The sequence below is a fragment of the Chaetodon auriga genome, chromosome 9, assembly GCF_051107435.1.
Source record: "Chaetodon auriga isolate fChaAug3 chromosome 9, fChaAug3.hap1, whole genome shotgun sequence".
NCBI classification, from domain to species: domain Eukaryota; kingdom Metazoa; phylum Chordata; class Actinopteri; order Chaetodontiformes; family Chaetodontidae; genus Chaetodon; species Chaetodon auriga.
The window spans coordinates 21,690,401-21,709,380 of record NC_135082.1 but is presented as its reverse complement, the minus strand read 5'-3'; the positions used below and the strand labels follow the sequence as shown (position 1 = coordinate 21,709,380).

General features: G+C 42.8%; 2 protein-coding genes across 2 annotated transcripts in view; one reads left to right on the top strand and one right to left on the bottom strand.

Annotated features, from left to right (window-relative positions):
• Nucleotides 1–13,681, top strand: part of slit3 (slit homolog 3 (Drosophila)) — a 239,000-nt gene extending 225,319 nt beyond the window's left edge. Inside the window, exons 34-38 of the mRNA XM_076738815.1 lie at nucleotides 8,880–9,034; nucleotides 9,349–9,509; nucleotides 9,927–10,084; nucleotides 10,332–10,537; nucleotides 10,638–13,681. Of these exons, the coding sequence (XP_076594930.1) occupies nucleotides 8,880–9,034; nucleotides 9,349–9,509; nucleotides 9,927–10,084; nucleotides 10,332–10,537; nucleotides 10,638–10,891 (934 nt within the window). The 3' untranslated portion in view covers nucleotides 10,892–13,681. The remainder of the gene's footprint in view (nucleotides 1–8,879; nucleotides 9,035–9,348; nucleotides 9,510–9,926; nucleotides 10,085–10,331; nucleotides 10,538–10,637) is intronic.
• Nucleotides 13,682–17,577: 3,896 nt separating this feature from the next.
• LOC143325968 (trace amine-associated receptor 13c-like) lies at nucleotides 17,578–18,765 on the bottom strand. Its single transcript, XM_076739394.1, has 2 exons — nucleotides 18,596–18,765; nucleotides 17,578–18,388 (listed from the first exon to the last, which is right to left on the bottom strand). Exons 1-2 carry the CDS (start codon nucleotides 18,763–18,765, stop codon nucleotides 17,578–17,580), a joined length of 981 nt encoding a protein of 326 aa, XP_076595509.1.
• Nucleotides 18,766–18,980: the final 215 nt, after the last annotated feature.

The following is an 18,980-nucleotide window of genomic DNA, read 5'->3' as shown; positions in this document are numbered from 1 at the left end:
AACACTTGATAACATGTCATTTGAATAAATACCAATAACCAGAAAGACTGGAGGATGACTGGCACCAGCCTCTAAACCTCATCGTGTACTGTATCTACATTACTGTAATACTTGGTGTCAAAAGGAGATTTTTATTAGAGATTGGTTTATTGCACACGGCAGGGAGTGGGCACTGCTCTGCCAGTCCAAATAGGACTAAAGTTTCCAGAGTTTCTTGTAGGGGCAGATAATGGAAGGTGTTAAAGGCGGATGGAAAAATCACGTCCAATGTGTAGCCCAGCTTGGAAAGCAACACAAAAACCCCGCATCTTGAAAAAGCACCAGCAGGACCACGGCTGTGAGACAGAGGCTACCAATCATCTTGACCATGGTCTCATTTTTTATGTTTTTTTGGTAATTATACCAAGGTATTATATACAGCAGATATTGAAAATGCTTCTTGAATGATCGCAGCAGTCAGCGCACTAACGCCAACTGCAAATCAAGGGAAGGGAGGAGAGCGAGAGAGACAGATGTTAGTGTAATTGAATGAATTAAGGGAGAGAGAGGATGGAGAGAAAGAAGCGACAGAAGATGGAGGGAGGAAGGAGGAGAAATGAGGGAGAGTTTATTGCTTTCTCATTAACCCACCATTCCTCTTTCTATATATTTCAATCAGTGAGTTTGTTAGCATGTGGCGTCTGGCCGTGTGGTTGTGACTCTTCTCTATTGTCTCTGTACATAGAGACAAGGTCACAGGAGGAGGAGGAGGAGGTGCTGGTAGCCTCCCTGCTTCTGATAATAGTATGCAGCCGGTTCATAATAAATTTGACTTTAGGATTAGGACGTTACGTCATCGTATAAATCCTGCAAGTAGCTGTGGGAGAAGAAAATTAAAGGCACAATTCACTACATCAAGGGCAAGGCTGTTTCTGCATCAGGTATTTCAATTATGATTCATTTAAACCCTCACATTTTTTGTACGAGTACAATTTGTATTAAAAAAAATCATCCACGAATGTACGTTTATTTTAAATTCTTCTACTTTTAGTTTAGGCTTTTGATACATGTCAGTCAAGTTCTCTTCACGTGACATTCAGGGGGGAAACTATCTTTGCATGCTTCAATCCAAGCTGTTTAACTGTTAATGGGCAGATGAACTCCAATACGAACACCCATGTGGTTCTGTTTACGCTACAGTTGGTGTCTGCATGCACGAGCGCATACGCAGTCTGCTCAGTCATAAACTCTGGGCTGCAGGCAGAAGTTCTGCATCGACCCTGCAGTCGCTGTGTGCCGTGTGAAAAGTTTCATTTTGGCTTTAGCGGCGCCGGAAACGGCAGTTTCTCCGAGTTTCTTTGCCGTGCCGTGTGTTAAACATGGTGCCAGCATTCACAGTGATACTGCTGGTGTTGTAGTGTGATGTGTTTCAGAGCTGCTTAATGTAGGTTATTTAGTGTGGTGTAGCATTGAGTTGGTGAACGTGGACTCAGTATTGTAGTTTCCATTGACCTTTTGATAAGCTGATGCATACAAACAGCGTATTTATAATAATAATGTGATGCTGCGTTGAAGCACGTAGGTGAATTTCTTGCACCTTGCCCCACTCGAGAGAGGCCAGAGCGCAGGGTCAGCTGTAGAGCCGTAGCCCTGGAGCTGGTAGAGACCATGACCCGCTCAAGGAGACTTCAGCCGGGTGGATATACGCCAAGAGGTCAAAGACAAATTTGTTGGGCCATAACAACAACTTGCCATTGTGTGTAGTTTGCTGTTTTTTGCAGTCTGTGCAGTTTCCAGTTCTGTGGTGATTTTCTGCTTCTTCACATGAATGAGACTGGTTTGTAATCTGGGTGGGTAGATGTGTAGAGACCACTTATCCCAAATATGACCTTAACCAGAGTACGTGCTTGTATTCACAATACATGACACATTGTGAAAGGCAAGAAGAGGACGAGAGGAAGGGATGGTTAGAGAGGAAGGAAGAATCGAATGAAAGAATGGAAACAAATCTAATTAGGCACTGGCACAGATGGGGAGGGGTGGAGACGGGGCTGAAGAGGTTGAGCAGGAGAGAGGAGGGTTGTATGGATGCATAGAAAGATTGATCAGTTGAGAGATTGACATAGATAGAGAGATAGCCAGAGAGACAGATGGATAGACTGATGCTGGAAGGAGGGCGTGTGCGAAAGAGCAGACAACGCGATAAAGAGATAACTGGCTAGAACAGGTCGGCCGCCAGAGGAGAAAACAGGAAGGGTAAAACAGATGGATAGAAGCCGTCGAAATGAAAAGACCACGAGACACAGTTGAAAGGCGGGATGGATGGGAGAGGAGTGAGGGATGACAGAGGGCAGAGGGGAAAAGTAAACCACAGAGTGAGTCAGGGAATTATCCTTGTCTGGTCTTGTTAACTCGACACGGGCCACGCCTGGGAGGGAGACAGACGGACAGACGGAGTGCAAGAAAACCTGAGAGAGTCAGGAAAGAAATCGAAAAATGGGCACAGATGAAGACGGAGCGGGACAAAGAAGCGTCCGAAGGAAAGACTGAGCGAGAGGTACAAGCCGGGAAGACACAAATAGAGACAAGGGAGCAAATGAGGCAACAAAATCCACAAGAATGAGAAAGAGAAAAATGAAAGATTGAAAGTGAGAGGAAGAAACAGAGATCCGTAGAATCCAATTCACAATGCTAAGCACTGAGTAAACACTGTCTCTATGTTCAGCATTAGCAATCTGGAAGGAGACGAGGCCCTGCTCCAAGCCTGGAGCTCATTTTACCGCAAGCTTGTATGTACTCCTTTGTATGTGCCATCTTTTGATTGCATGAGTCTGAGCATTGCAAATGACCTATCTTATCTGCCCTAATTTGGAAATACATCGTAAACTGACTCAAACCACATGGCTAGGCAGGCACAGCAGAACGTCCTGCCACCATTCAACTGATACTGTCCAGAATGGCGTAACCATTTAACCACCACAATCTGAGCACAGCAATTCTGGCAGTCCCTGAACATGGCACTGTCCATACAGTTACTGCGGTTGTACGACTGAGGGCCAGGGACCGGTGCCAGTCCCTGGGATGTTTCTGAATGATCCCTGGGTTGGTTATCTTGTGTAGAAACCGGAGAGCCAGGAAGGGCATTATGTTCAAGCCAGTTTTTGTCATCGAGCTGAAATGTAGCCACAGGCCAGATTAAGACACACTTATGTAAAATTAATGCTGGTAAAATGGTCAATTAATGAGTCACCTCACTTTTAACGGTTACTGTTTGGCTTTGAGGTACAGATTTGATTTTGTTGGTTTCAGTTGAGTTTGCGCTTTAAGAGAGAGGGGAGGAGCAGGTCAAAGAGGAAGCCTGGAGCAGACGTGGAGGTCCGGGTACACAACAGCATGCAGAAAGGATACAAAGCTATATTATGCACGGGCATACACCTTTAAACACGCACACACCTGCCCAGATGACATCTGGGCGGGAGGCAAAACTCAAACAGAGAAGTTGGATTAGAAAATAGAGAGCGAGGAAAAGAGAGGGAGACAAAACAGAGGGATGCAAAAAGGAGGAGGAATCTCAGCAGGGTTGGCAGACAGATGTGAGGCTGGAAAGCAGAGGGAATGATAATGAAAATAAAAGCATACGAGAGATGCACACAAGTGGGTGAGCATTGCATCTGTGGAGAAAAAGAGGGGGGAGAGAGAGAGAGAGAGAGTGACAGAAAGAGAGATAAGAGAAGGTGTACAAGTCCTTCATTGTGCCCTCATTAGCAACAGATGAAAGTGGTTATGCATGTCCGGTGTTACATGAACAGAGAGAGAGAGACAGGGTGTGTGTTTGTTGTGTATTAATGTGCTGCCCTTTACTAATGCCACACTAATCTCCCGTCGGGTCAACGAGAGCACATCCACTATTATTCATCAGCGAGCGGCAGAGGGAAAGGAGGAGAGGAGGATGCAGGTAGAGGCAGTGGAAGCGATGGATGGATGGATGAGTGGACAGTGAGGAGACAGAGGAAAGACAGAAGTAGGGTGAAGAGAAATGATGATGGATGGTCGGGAGGAGGAAGGTGGAAAGGGATGCGAGGGAAGACTGGAGAGTTGGGACGATCCAGTCCAGACGTACAGTTATCGGCTATGGGACTGATGCCATTGATCCACGTACGGATCCAGATTCCATAGTCTGCTTATGGTTAACTTCCAGTATTTTATAGTTTGTTTTTTTTTTGAGTTCTTGCACCTTCATTCTATCACTTTTGGACTCATGTATGGAAATCTCCTCACTCATTGATAATACATTGCAGTGCTCCACACCTGTTTGTGTATGAAGACTACTGAACCTACAGTTCAGATACATGGCTTGGAAAACATTTGAATTTAAGGCATTTTTGCATGTTTTGGTTTACTAGAGCCTTGTGTAACTTTACTTATTATATAACAACATCAGTAAGAATAATAATGATAATAATATTCAAGAAAAAAAATCTCTGTATCGGCACTGGCAGATATCTAACTTCAGGTATCAGACTGGAACTGACAAAAGTGTTTTGTGCATTGCTAACTAAATGTACAAAGTAAACAACAAATACTTACCAAATACTGAATATTAAACAAAATTATACGTTTTTTCATTTTGTGCCAGCTGTGGCAATTTACTCAAGAAGTGAAGAAGTAAATACTCCAAACTTTGTAGTCACAGTACGATACAGGTGTTCCTTTTATTGTGTCCACCCAAAAATCAGTGTACCCAATGCTTCACCCTATTGCCACATCCCATGCACAGCAACAGACGAGCACAGCCTCTTCTGATGTTTGACATCTGAAGTAAATACAGAATTATGGAAGCTGTGTAAAAAGATTGTAGCTGTGATACAACTTCAATATGCGGTTTCTATTAAGATACAAGTCTTAAAAAAGGATTTTCTACGCATATTTAGATGAGTAAAAGTGACTGAGTGTCTGACCTGAATGTGGCTCGTAGAGACCGCAGGGCCGTGGTTAAAACAAACAATCCCACAATCCCTGAACATTATAGGTTTAAAACGCTCAGAGGCAATTCAAACTTTCTAACACTGAAACCTTATAGGCCTGAAACAAGGCGCGCTCATTCCTGAGACTCGACATCAAAACGCTGCGATTCCACCCCTGAAAAGTACAAATTTCATCTGAACTGGCCGGCCGGGTTTAATGGAAGCTGAAAAAAAAAAGAGGGAAGAAAACAGCGAAGGAGCTCGCCGTTCAGCAGCTGCCGTCTCAGCAATGACTAATTGAGGTTACCACGGCAATATGGGACTGGGATGCCTGTCTGCTGAACATCATTTTAATCAGATTGGGCTGCTAAACACACACACATGCACAGCCTGACACACACATAGACACATGCAATTACACTCACACACATGCGCGCCAACAAACAAGCAAATGCTTACAGCGCGGTGTACAAAGATGCATGTACACACACACACACACAGACAAACACACAAGTATTAACAAAAACATGCACAAACACACAAGGACCGCTGTCGAATACAGTCACGCATGCACTCACGCACACACATAATGTGGTTTAGAAACATTGTAAGTAAATGATAGCAGCGCCTAATTAGATTTAACAGTGTAAGTGGATCTGCGCAGTTGTTTCTAATCCAAATATTATTTTTTTCGGTTTAAGATATAGTCAGCGACCTGTAATTACTTCTGGGTTTGTATTTGATTCAGTTATATTTAAAAAAAAATGTTGGGGTTTTTAGGAAGTTCATTTTTAGTGAAGCTTATTTGTGTGTGTATGTGCTCATTCAGGGTGTATTTGATCCTGGACTGACAGGAAATTGACGTCCCTTGTGGGTTTGGGCGAACACAATGAGAGTAAGAGAGAGAGGCAGTTGAAATGTGGTACGGCTGTGTGTTTGTTTTCATTGAATTCCATAATGGGCTGCTTTTTTACTGATACACGGGGCCAAAACAGCTTCAAAGAACCTGAAATACACACTTAAGTACTGCGCACACACACATGCAGACACATATACTGATCAGAAAAGTCAAAATGCTCCTGCAGAAACATACGCTTAAACATGGGGTCAATGCAGATAGTACGTATTTATGTGTTTGTAATTTGTTGAATCACATGCAAACACGTCTCAGTGAGGTTCTGGAAAACATCCACTTGGCTGTTGATGGTATTGGCAAACATCAAATACACACACGCACACACACACACACACACACACACACACACACACACACTCACTTACACACTCCCCTGCAGGTTCAGCATCAGCTCGGACAAGGAAGCACTGACCGTTAGTCCTCTACTGCCACCCGGTGGACTCTTGGTGCTACAGCAGATTCACAGCTCAGAGTGTGTGTGTGTGTGTGTGTGTGTGTGTGTGTGTGTGTGTGTGTGTGTGTGTGTGTGCGTGTGTGTGTGTGTGTGTGTGTCAGAGTGAGTGTGTGAGATTCAAACCTGCGCACGAAATCAGCGTGAGAGTGTCTTCAGCTGTGTGAGCGGCCTGTTTGATTTCACTTTCCAGACACTTGAACGAATTTAAAAGGGGATGAAGTGCTCAAAGAACAAAAACAGAGAAGCCTCAGAAGAGTGAAAGGAGGAGAAATGACTGTTGTTACGGAGGGAAAGGAAGGCACAGTGGAGCAAAAAGAGGAGAAGACACCAGGAGTAATCAGGGAGGAAAAAGAAGATGAGAGAGAGAAAGCGGAGAAAGAAGAAGAAGAGGAGAAGGAGAAGATAGGTATGGAAAGAAGAGAGAAGCCGAAGCAAGAGAGGGAACACAAAGTGAAGATAGGAGATGGGTGGAGAGAGACAGAGAGCTAATCTTTCAGGCTAGCAGACCGTCATTTTGCGTGGTTGCAGCAGGCCTGTTTGAGATCATTATTAAATTACATGGCTCATAATGGAAACCATGGATGTGTCTGTGTTGGGTCTGTGAGTAGGAGCTCTTATTGTAAGAAACCGCCAGCTAACTGCTGATCTAGAGTGATGTCCAGGAAAGTGGTCCTGGTTTTTGTTTTTTTGTTGTTTGTTTTTTTTTGCCTGTGTTGATGCATAAATGGCTGTGTTACTCATTTCTACTATTCAGTTACTCTTTGTATGTGATATCCATGAACATTAATATTGTACATGTAAAGCCATGTAGCATGAAAAAGTCTATGTAAGGTCCCATCAGTACAAAGCCTTAAAGGGCCAGCGTGTAAGACTTAGAGGGATCTACGGCCAGAATATGGCTGAAATTGAATATAATATTCATAATTATGTTTTCATTCATTTCTAATAACCCAAAAATAAGAACAGTTGTGTTTTCATGACCTTAGAACAAGCTTTTTATATGTACAGATGGAACGGCTTCTCTTCAAATGTGCCGTCATGTTTCTACAGTAGCCCAGAGGGGACAAACCAAACACAGGAGCTCCTTTTGCATTTTTTTGTGAGATTGGTTTCTTCTGCATGCTTGGTGAGGGGGATTCAGTTGGATGCAATCTGCAACCTCAGCACTAGATGCCACTAAATCCCTCACATTGGGTCCTTTACATGCACAGTTGTACTTTATGGCTTTTAATATATATTTTTCTGCTTTATATCATTTTGTTTAATTGAGTTTCTGCTCTTCCCTGTTCCTCGTTATTCTTTTTTTTATTTCCTCTGCTCCATCTCCTCTTTTTGTTCAACTTCTTTGCCATCGTAACCACAATCTTTTCTCCATCTCTTTAATCATGATTATCTCTTTTCCTTCCTCTCCTTCTGACGTTACAGCATCTGCTCTGTTCCCTGTTTTTCTCCTTCTGTATGGTCAGCGTTTTCTATGAAAGTCACGCTGGCCCGCCTCCAGAACTCACAACCCCGCTCCATTGGCTGTTAATGTAACATCACTGTAATCTGAACACTTTATAAACAGCTGTCAATCAAAGCTGACTTGAGGCTCCTTAGCCAGTTAGCCAATGAGGGATTGCAGACAAAGGGATGTATTGTCTTGGTGTTTAGCTGTGGGAGTCTGAAGCAGACCACCAACGGAAAGAGTGGCTTCACTTGTTCTTTTGTGTTTTTGATGTTCTAGTCGTTTTCTCCGGGTTCAGGCGGGGAAGAGCTTGGGTGAACGGAGGCACAGTCAACTTCACCAACCCCACCGTCCACCTCTCTTTCCCTCTCTGTCTCTCACCCTCGCTCTCTCTCCCTCTTTCGACTGTGCCAAACCACTGTCTCTATAGCTGTCTGTCTCCCCTCCAGCAAAAACCATTTAGCGGGGAATCTCAGACACACACATTCACACACAAACACACACACTTTCTTCCCAGGGGTCAGACATGGTGCAAAAGGTCATGATCCTGGTTCACTGCAGGCTCCTCGTCAGTGGAAACATTCATTTCCTCAAAAAACATCAGCGCTCTAGTAAGAGAGCCTCTGTATGTAACACAAGGGTCCAAACCGGTTGAGTCTGACCATTAAACTGTATAAATTTAGTGTTGCCCGAAGGCTCCGGCCCATCAGAATAAGCTACCCTGCGTTCTGTGGGGGGACCCATTGTGGGCTTCAGCCCCCATGTTCGGAAACTGTGGCCTAGATCAAGGGCACGTTTTAATCCCCCTCCAGGAGAACACTGTATGGAGGATGTGATCAGTCTGTTTTATGTCTGAGAATAACATTTCAACACAGATTTCCCTAATTTCTTTTTCATTTAGTTTGGTCGATTTGCAAACACAACAAAACAAAGAAAAAAAAAATGTTTGACTTGAAAATGTTTGGAGTCTGTTTTGTGTCTAGCATTTCCAATTTGCTCTATCATGTTTTTTCCTCCCTAATTCTCCTGTCTGGTGTAGAATTCAGCAGTAATTTATCATAATAGGAACCATACTGAAGATCTCTCCTTCCTTTGTGTGTGTGTGTGTGTTTGTTACAGCGTGGAGTCGGTGAATGACGGGCTTTTCCACACAGTCGAGCTGTTGATTCAGAACCGCTCGCTGAGCCTGGTGGTGGATAACGGCGCCCCCAAGAGTCTGGGCAAGCTGGCACGTCAGCCCTCCGTCGACCACAACACCCAGCTTTACATAGGAGGTACGCACACACATTTACGCACACACATCAGTCCATGTTTGTCGACACATGTTCTGAACACACAGATGTTACTTTTGCCTGCCCCGTGCTTCCTTTTTGTGGTTGTGATTAAACGTTTTCCATGCATGGGTACATACGAATACAGGCAGCTGTTTTTGTGAAAGTTTTCCTCAAAAAATGGGAGAAGAAAAAGAGAGTTTGAATTTGCTTTCTTCTTGTCTCTGTTCCTCTTATTGTCTTCCATTCGTTCCTTTTCTCAACTCTCACTTTGCTTGTCTCTTTATTCTTTTTCCATAACTTCCTCCATTTCCCAGGTGTACCGTCTCAGGTGGTGGCCTCAGGTCTGCGGCCCGGCCCTGAGCGCACCCCTCAGGCGTTTAATGGCTGTATCCACAACGTCCGAATCAACGGCGAGCCTCAAGACCTGAGTTACCGAGCAGCGGGGGGGGCACGGCCGCAGGGGCTCGAGGGCAAGGTAATTACATGTGCAAGATTTAAAAAGCAATAAGCGGCATCATGAGTGCACTGTACTTTCTGAGCTTGTCGGCTTAGGAGTAAGTAAAGCAATCATCGAGCAATGTCTTATTTCAGTAATGCAGCAAGGAGGTTCATGCTCAAGATCAGTCCGAATAAAAACTTCATTTTCATAATGTAAGCAGGAATATAAAACATTCTGACTGATCTCATGGAGATTTTTAAGTCTAATTTCAATAAATCCATGCCAGCTGCAACTGTAGGAAAAAACATTTAGGAGCTATATTTCCACTGGACTTCCAGTGTTGAAATGAAGGCTGCAGCGTTCATACAACGTCCAAATGTTTGTCCAGTTACACCGTCGCCTGCTGTCAGCTTCCACTAACAGTATTTCCTCCCTTTCTTCTTCTCTCTTTAGGCTGATGCCATTCTTGCAGGGTGTCATGCCTGCAGTGTGTGTGCTCAGGGTGCATGCAGGGAGGGAGGAGAGACGGGGGTAACATGTGACTGTCCTCCAGGACGCAGCAGGGCCCTGTGCGACCAGACGACGGCACCGGACCCCTGTCAGAACAGCAGGTAAGCCAAGTCAGCGGAGACTGAGCAGAAATGGATGCATGTAGACATGTGGAAAGTCATGTGCATGTACTGCTTGTACTTGATCCTGCTGCTGCAGTAGTTTCACATTTACACTCTAAACAAAGAGGTTAATGAGTGCAGGAAATGGGCTGTGTCATGTGGTCATGCCCGTCTGAAATCAGTCACGAGTAAAACACACACACATCTCCTCTGACGTGTCTTTCCTCTGTCCTTCCTCTCACTTCAGATGTGCTCACGGTGTGTGTGTGCCGAAGGGTCAGTCCTACAGTTGCAAGTGCAGCGATGGCTACCAGGGTCAGTACTGTGACCGACGGCAGGAGCCTCCGGCCTGCAGGGGGCAGCGCTGCGGACACGGGGAGTGTCGTGTGTCCGAGGCAGGAGAGCCCGTCTGCCACTGTCAGCCAGGGTACACCGGACCTACCTGTGACACAGGTAAAATGGAGACAGGAGATAGAAAATGATCTCAAGATTTGACAAATATCAGTACGTATAATGTGTGTGTATTTTATGTCCTCTCTCCGTTAATGTCCAGAGCTTACATGTCAAGGAGAGATGGTGAGGGAGCAGCTGAAGCGCCACCACCCGATGAAAACATGCACGTCCACCAGCAAGATTCCCCGCATGGATTGTCCACGATCCTGCCAGGCGGCGGCACCCACAGGCGTCTGCTGCGGCGTCACCAAGAACAGAAGGAGGAAGGTGGTTTTCCGCTGCACCGACGGCACCTCGTACTCCGAGGAGATGGAAACTGCTCTGGAATGTGGCTGCTCCAAGTGCCCGTTGTAACAGCACCGCAGTCTGATAGTTTGTTTCGCAACACCCACCGCTGCCGTTTTGTGAATTCTACACGTCGAGGAGGCTGTCGCTCTGAGATTTTTCCACGTTGATCAGCACCACCATTATGTGATTGTTTTTTTTTTTTACACATTCAGTTTGACCGCCACCAATTTGCTGCCGAGAGAAACCACGAAGAAAAACAAAAATGGGACATGTGTGCGTGTTTTTTGACAGAGAGAAAATATATTGTAAGATATAAGTGAGAAAAAACATAGAACTTATTTTTATTATGGATTTTTTTTCTAAAAGATGATAAAAGGACTGATAAGTTGTTTTTTTTAATATGTTGATTATATATTGTGTTACATAGTATGAAAAGTTATTTTGTACCTTGTAATGAGAAAAAATACACAGCAAAATAGATTAACATTCCTTAAAAGTATATGAATTTATATGTATGTATAAATCTATATAAATATATACCCTAACCCAATGAATTTTATATTTTCCACGTGTATTTGCATGATGTTAATGTGAGTGCTGATGTGTGGGAGGCTCTGGACACTGAGAGAGGAGGGCTGAGAGAGAAGAGCCTCCTTGATTCCACAACAAGGAAAAGGTGGCAGTCTTCTGTTGGCCTCTCTCTTGGAGAAAAAAGGAAACTGTATGTGCCTAGCTAACCTGCTTCACTATATAATGGACATCTTCCTCACATGTGAGTTCTTTGAGAAAACATAAAAGACTCTTTCCACGGAGATGATTTAACAGTTTGTTCTAATATTGTGTTATTCTTTAGTTTGCTGTTGCACACCACACATGGAGCCACATGAGGTTTGACATGAAAATCTGAATCTGCCGTCCTTTAGGATTTAATATCATCATTCTGGAATTCTCAATCAAATTAACCATCGTGAAATCAGTACTGGGATGTTTGACATTAGGCAATCCCTGATCAGTCATCTGATCTGAACTCATGGCGTTGGTTCAGAAACAGGAAGCCATTTTTGATTAAAGCACCCATTCACATAAGGGGATGTAAGTTGACGCCATGCTGCCCACTGTGATGTCACAGTGTACTGACACACCGTGGGGTGCACTTCTGTGACACTGCAGCGAGGCGAGACGTTATCCGCTGGATTAAAAACAGCAATTTTCAGCAGGGCAGGGAGGCCCTTTAGGATAAAGCCGTTGTGCCAAAGTCAACTGTATTTGCCTTAACAGAGAAGTAGGTCACAAATCTGACTGAAACTGATTTGTTGAAGTGCCTTGGCTTTCTAAAGGCATTGATGTGTCACATGTGACAGTTGACAACGCAGTCAAAATGCTATGGTGGCCTTTCTTAGTTCCCAAAGGGACTGATGCTGACATTAGCTAAACATCCCTCTGTCCTCTTCAGGTTGTGTGGGCAGGCCCAGTCAAATGTGTAGAAATAAAAAAAACAAAAAAAACAAGACGCCTCAATCATGTCACAAACCTTTTGTTATGAAGTTTGTTGTGTCTTCATAGCCTCATGTAGAATGTGAAATTACAGCATCAACAAGAAGCCTTTTTCCCTCTTCCAGTGTAAATGTGTGATGCATTCACTGTGTTATATGTTAACATTATATCATGCAGGTCTGGTTGTTTGGTGGACCACAATGTGCTTTAAGGTGCAAGCGGGGGAACTGATCTTTCCATGGAGCATGTACTTTCAAGGTTTTCACTTTTAAGGTGACGATTTGTTAATGTTTTAAATTTCCACATTGACGGTGTTGGGTGGAGGTTAACAAAAGTGGCTTACAGTTATTGACTGAAAGACGGAGGGATCTCGACTTTGCTCGTGAAAGAATCAGATTTGGACCAAGGCGCCACAACACAGCAGAAAAATACTCTCCATAGATGACTAACATGATTAAAAGTATAACAAAAGACTATAATGTAACTACTACTGTATTGTTTGCTTTATACATTGTTGCTTTGTTTACAACAGGTGCAAAGTATTGTCACACTTCTTCAGTTAATTCTTCGATTTTGGGTTTGAAACATATCAGTATTATCCTTGTCTGTCAGTGTCAGTTTTCCACACCTTCTGCTCCTTCCACCAGATCCTTCTTCCCACTTCTTTTCCTCACACCTTTCTCCTCCACTGAAGCGCTGGGCGATATGCTAAAATTCAGCCGGCCACTGTCGCCCCAACAGCCAGCGATTGCTGATGAATTCACACAATAGATTTAGCTGGGAGATGTGTGTGATCGGCAAGTTTGCCATGTTTATTTAATCCAATAAACAAACACAAAATATCAAGAAAGGAAATTTTCCACTTGTTTTCCTTAATAAACAGCAGACGCTGCAGAAACAGAATAAAACTCATTGAAACTTGTGGTTAGTCTTTCCACTGTTCCAACATTCACAGCCTCTGGCTTGGTCGAAATAAAACCTTGAGTGACAGAGTTTGAATGTGAAAGTAGTCCGGCGTTCCCTCCTGCCTTTCTCCCCATGTCTTCATCCCAGGCCTCTCCTTTATTTGCTCCAGCCATTCCTTCTCTCCCCCTTTCTTATTTCGCTTTCCTTCCTTCCATTCCTGTTTTCACAACAATTCGAGGTTTATCTTTTTCCCAATTCTCTTTGCTCTCTCCATCCCCTCTTTTCCTCATCCTAAAGGTTTAGTTCTTCATTGTGACCAGACTCAAACACCTTAGTTATTGGTTACTGATAGCAGAAAAATAACCGCCTGTCAGGCATTTCCATTTTCCTGGTCTTAGGTTAAAAAACAATGAATATGTGAGTGATGATAATTGATACTTATGTTGAATGTTAAAATTAAACTACCATTGAAACTACAGTCTCTATCTCTATGTCTGAGTTCTTGAAAAATTAATCTTTGACTGCAAATCTTAATTTGTGCCACAGTATCTCCCATGTAGTTGAAACACCTGAACTCTGCTACTTAGCTGAGATTATTTAAGCCTGTTTCCAAAAACATTGCACTGATTTCACTAGTTTTTGTAGAACATAGTTGTGGAAACTGTGCTGGGAAGACATGGAATTAACATCCATGTAAGTAAAATCAATCGAATTAATTAAAGATTCAAACAAAGCATATAACTAATACTTACAATTTTTCTCATAAAATTGTCTTTGCAAAGTTATTTATCCTCTTCATTTTCTTTGACATTAAAAGCTGAAATACTAAAGCAGTATTTGGTACTCTTTGAATAAAGCTCCTGTCCTGTTTGGGTCAGTGTGCTGGTGGAAACACGCCACTGTCACTTCAAATAATAATTTTCATTCACTGACATACTGTTGGAGTCATCTTCTTCACTTTTTTTTTAATTTCTAAAATGTGAAACAGCGCCCCCACTGGGTTGTTCCGGCCTGCATTGTAAATGTCAGTCCGCCCGTGTGGTCAAACATGGTATTGCAGCCTCCACGAAGGGACGCCAGGTGAAGTTGGCGTCTGACAATTAAACAATCAGATGCCGCCATTGTCATGCTATTGCGAAACTGTTCATGGACAAGTCTTTGAAGAAAGAATTAGCCATCTGAAGTCAGTTTTGAAGCTGTTTTTACTCTAGCCTCACTACGAACAACCGAATATTTAACGTTTAGTGACAATGAAACAGCCGGGAGAGTTAGCTTGCTTTCCAGTGTTGGTAATGGTAACAGCGTCAAGTTTAGCTAACGTCCGTTCGTTAGCTAGCAGCGATGGAGTTCTATCAACGAACAAAAAATTATGACATTGATACTTCATGAAAGACACAAGAATGGCCTTCAGCTTCAAGTCACGTGAGTCGGAAACGCTTTCTACCTGTCTGTCTGTCTTCTGTTCGCCGTTTCTTTCATTTGATGGTGAAAAGTTTGTCATGGCTCTCTGTGTATTGTTGCTGTATATCGCATCTTGAAGCTGTCGCGTTGTTTCAGTTGCTTTGAATAATCTGCACTTTCTCCATTGTTGCGTTTACTGGTTGTTCAGTCACCTGTTGTCTGTGATATGTGACTAACCTGTGCAGTACTTTAGGGTCTGTTGTATGGATATAGATAAGAGTTGGTAAGTCATGTGTTTAATGCATGCTTGGATGCTTTCAGTCGTGACTACCGTCGCATGCGCAAAATATTCCGGGTTTTTGCCCCTATTCCAAAAAAGTCACTATCACTGCTGTTTATCGCTGTTGGCAAATGAAAATCAATATTCAGCTAATATTCCTTTGTGTATTGAGCCGAACACAGCCGCGCGCTCTCAGTCATTCAGCCAGTTTTTATGAGGTTGGCGCTGTGATTACTTCTTTCATGATGTTTAAACGTGTGCATTCGTCTCTACCCCAGCTGTGGTTTGGTAAAGCACAGAGCTGACAGTCACAGGCCAGAGGCCGTGTGTCACAACCTGCAGCGAAAACCCGACTGAGACGCACATAATGAAGGCGCTGTATACATGTAAAATTAAAATACAAATACTCCTAAGACCCCAATAATAAAAATAACTCAAATATGCTGTTTACATGATCATATAAAATTCTGAATATTGTATGTTATTGTCATTGATAATAATAATAGTGTGCTATAAGTGTGTATGGAAGCAGAGTCAGTACTGTACCTGTATCATGTATATGCTTTGTAGTACTTTAAAGATGTCACACATCTATATATATGAAATATGCTCTTCGTTTCTTTTTGATGTGAAAATAAGTCTGTTGTCTAACTTAATTCATACAGTTGGATAACTAACTAAATGTGACATGTTTTGTTGTATTACATCCCAGTGGAACCATACCAGAAGTCTGAGTTTGTTAACTTTGTTGTTTTAACCCGATAAGCTGGACCGATATCAAGATTGTGATTTGTACTATAAACATATACTGTGCAGATGAGGAAAACTAACACAGATGAAGTGTTGATTATAGACTGATGACTAAACTCTGCTGAGACCTCTCGTAGGGCTTTTCCTTTGGCACTTTTGGCCGCGTTGTTTCATTTTTACGTTGCTTTGCTTGCACTGCTGGGCTGACACACTGAACCACACCGAGTCAAGCCAAGCCAGCACGTCTTCTCTTTTTACATCTTTTACCTTATAAGTGTTAGATCAGGATCAAGTCATATGCACTGTGAACAATTATTCTCAGTGGAGGTCAGAGGTAAAGAAATGGCCAGCCACCTCATATATCTGCCACTTCAGCTGCTGTAGCTTTGGCCTTCTCTTGTTGTTTCCAAGGAACAAATCACGTTTATACAATCCTGCAACACAATAAATACAAACTAATTTACTGTAAATATCATTTTTTGGAACAGTTTGTTCCATTTTTGAATGTACTCTGATAGACCTAACAATAGCAGTGTGAATGTGCTTATTTTTGTTTTAAATATGGAAGAACCAATAAATCAGATAGTTGTGGCCCTTTTGGTGGATAAATTTGCAGTCTAATGCCAGATCAACCAGTTGTTTTTCTCCCTTGAAACAACTATTATTTGTTATAATTCCTGGTCTATGAATGCAACCAGATCCTACCTGCTGATCCTTACTAACCTCTCATCCTTATGGATTCACACACTGACATTTGCATAATACACAATCAGCCAGCTAACCTGGTATAATCCTGTTAAGATGAGCCCATAAAAGTGTCCATACACTGCCTGCTTGGTATACATCAATGGACAAAGAAAGTACAGAAGTTAAAAACCTCTTGGCTGATGTTAAATCATCAAAGCATTTGCTTCCCACCAGAAGATGGCAGCAGTGTTAGAGTGTAAACGACCAGACTTCACAAAATGTATTAATAATTACATAACATAATCCTGGCTAAATAGTTGAGGTTTATTGGCAGAAGGTAAGATCACACTCATCAGCACTGTGGTGAGTGTGTGAGACAGTGATGGAGAAGAAAAGAAAGGGTTTATGTTTATGTTAACGACTGTTAACATAAACTGTTAACAGTTTGCATTTAATTAATTTATGTTGACAGTTTGTTGGTGTGAAATGTGATTTACATTGATAAAACAAAAGCACAAGTCTCACAGTACACGGTAAGATGTAGACTTTACGCTGTAGAATTGTGGTTTTATCAGTCAGTTAAACAGAGTTTAATCATGTGTCTTATTCAGGCACATTACGATAATCTGACAATAAGTCTGAAGTCAGTTGTCTTGTGCAGACTGCAATGAAGAATATAGAGAGAAAAGACCACCATTCTCCTCAGTTTACATACGAGATGCCTTTGCTAAAAGAGGTACCAAAAATAATGAATGGAAATGTCATTTGAACAGATATAAAAGCTCATTTGTCTTGTTTTTGTTTTGTTTTTTTGTCTATTTTAATGTATAATGCTTAGCACATTTGGGAGATGAAGGCTATGTGAGCCCAAGAGAAGTTTGCCCATGGGCACCATTAAGTACATCTTACCTTATGCAACTCAGAAATTTGTAATACATGTATTCATTTACCATAAGTACACATACGGCACAGGAACAACAGCATTACTTGATCATGAAAAGGAAAAGTATATGTGACAAAATAAACTCAAGGTCCACTTCTTTTTCTGACTTTTACACCACATCTCACAGTCTTCAGCGCTGTTTTTGCTCATAGTGGCATCCTTGAAAACGCTAGTCATGGGACCTTGAATTGAGATTCTTTTGTCACTGCAGCATTTCTGTATGCTCACACTTAATCCTCTTCATTTCACTTCAGTGGTTTCCCCCTTCACAGAAAATACGTTGTCGTCTCGCTACAGTATGTTGGCCTCACAGGAGCCAGGCTGCAATACCTGAAGTGTAACAATGAGTTTAATAGTTTTTCTAAACCAGGGGTAGAAAAGGGCATAGATCACAGGGTTTAGACAGGAGTTAAAGTACATCAGAAAACTCATAAGGGCCTCAGCTGAAGAGCCGATCAGTATTTTGCCATCTGTGAGAGAGACACAGTAATATGGACAGTAACACAAAAGAAAAACAGCCACAACAATACCAAGATTCCTGGCTGCTTTCAGCTCAGACCACTTAGCACTTACAGTCTGTGGACGCTGGCGTGTGACAGCTGTAACGTGTGAGCGCATGGCCCGAGCTTGAGAGACGGCCACCACAAACACTCTCAAATACAGACTTATGATGATAGATATGGGAATAATAAAATTGAAAACAAGGTCCACATCTCCTGCAATGTTAATCACACATTCTCCATAGCAAGTGTTGTACCTGCCTGGTTGTTTCAGGTGGTCATAGAAAAGAATAATGCTAACAAAAAGAGCGTAGAGCCAACACAGACAAACACAGATCCTGACTGTTTTTAGAGTGACTTTGGTGGGGTAATGCAGAGGGTAACAAATAGCCACATAGCGGTCGATTGATATGAGCACCATGCTTGCTGCTGAGGCACAGATAATGATGAAGGGTAGCAAATAATACACAGCACACACGAGGTCACCCAAGAGCCAGCAGGTCTCTGTTAAGATGATTTCACACGGCATCACCACAAGGCCCACAAGAAAGTCTGAGACAGCCAGAGAGAGGAGGATGAGGTTGGTGGTGGTGTGGAGCTGCCTGGAGTGAGAGAATATCATCATTCATGAATATTAACACTAATAGTATTTCCACTATAGTGGTTGAGAAATAAGACCAGTGATTATATTTAAAACTGCAGAAGAACTGAATCTGAGGGCTAGATATGAAAACATCCTAAAGCTGCGTCTCCTTTCTGTTAAAATAACTTTAACAGTATATTAGCATTGCTGAGGTGCGTATCTCTGCCTGAAGTGGGAGATGGAGATGATGACCAGCAGGTTGAGAGCTCCGGTGAGCACAGAGATGAAGCAGAGAAAGTAGAAGAGCATGGCTCCACTCTGAGGACGCGTCGGCTTTCTGCAGGAAGCGTTGAGCAGCTGGGGAAAGCAGAGCTGAGATCCATCCAGGGTCTCCATCATCAGCGAGGGGAGGAGGAAATGAGACGCTGCTGAACTCTGGCAGCTTTCTTACCAGAACTCTCGGTCATACAGCTGATTTATCTCCTCTCATTCCCCCGCCGGCCTCCTCTCGTGCCTCTCAGTATCTCTTTTGGACACTTGGACACTCCCTCTTCCCCCTCTCTCTCTCTCTCTCTCTCTCTCTCTCTCTCTCCCCCTCTCCCCCTCTCATC

What these genes read in the sequence shown, in the direction of transcription:
- LOC143325968 (XM_076739394.1), bottom strand. Translation starts at nt 18,765, where the DNA reads ATGGAGACCCTGGATGGATCTCAGCTCTGCTTTCCCCAGCTGCTCAAC. An exon ending in ATCTCCATCTCCCACTTCAG is followed by an intron (nt 18,389 to 18,595) that starts GCAGAGATACGC and finishes CTCTCACTCCAG; the next exon opens with GCAGCTCCACACCACCACCA.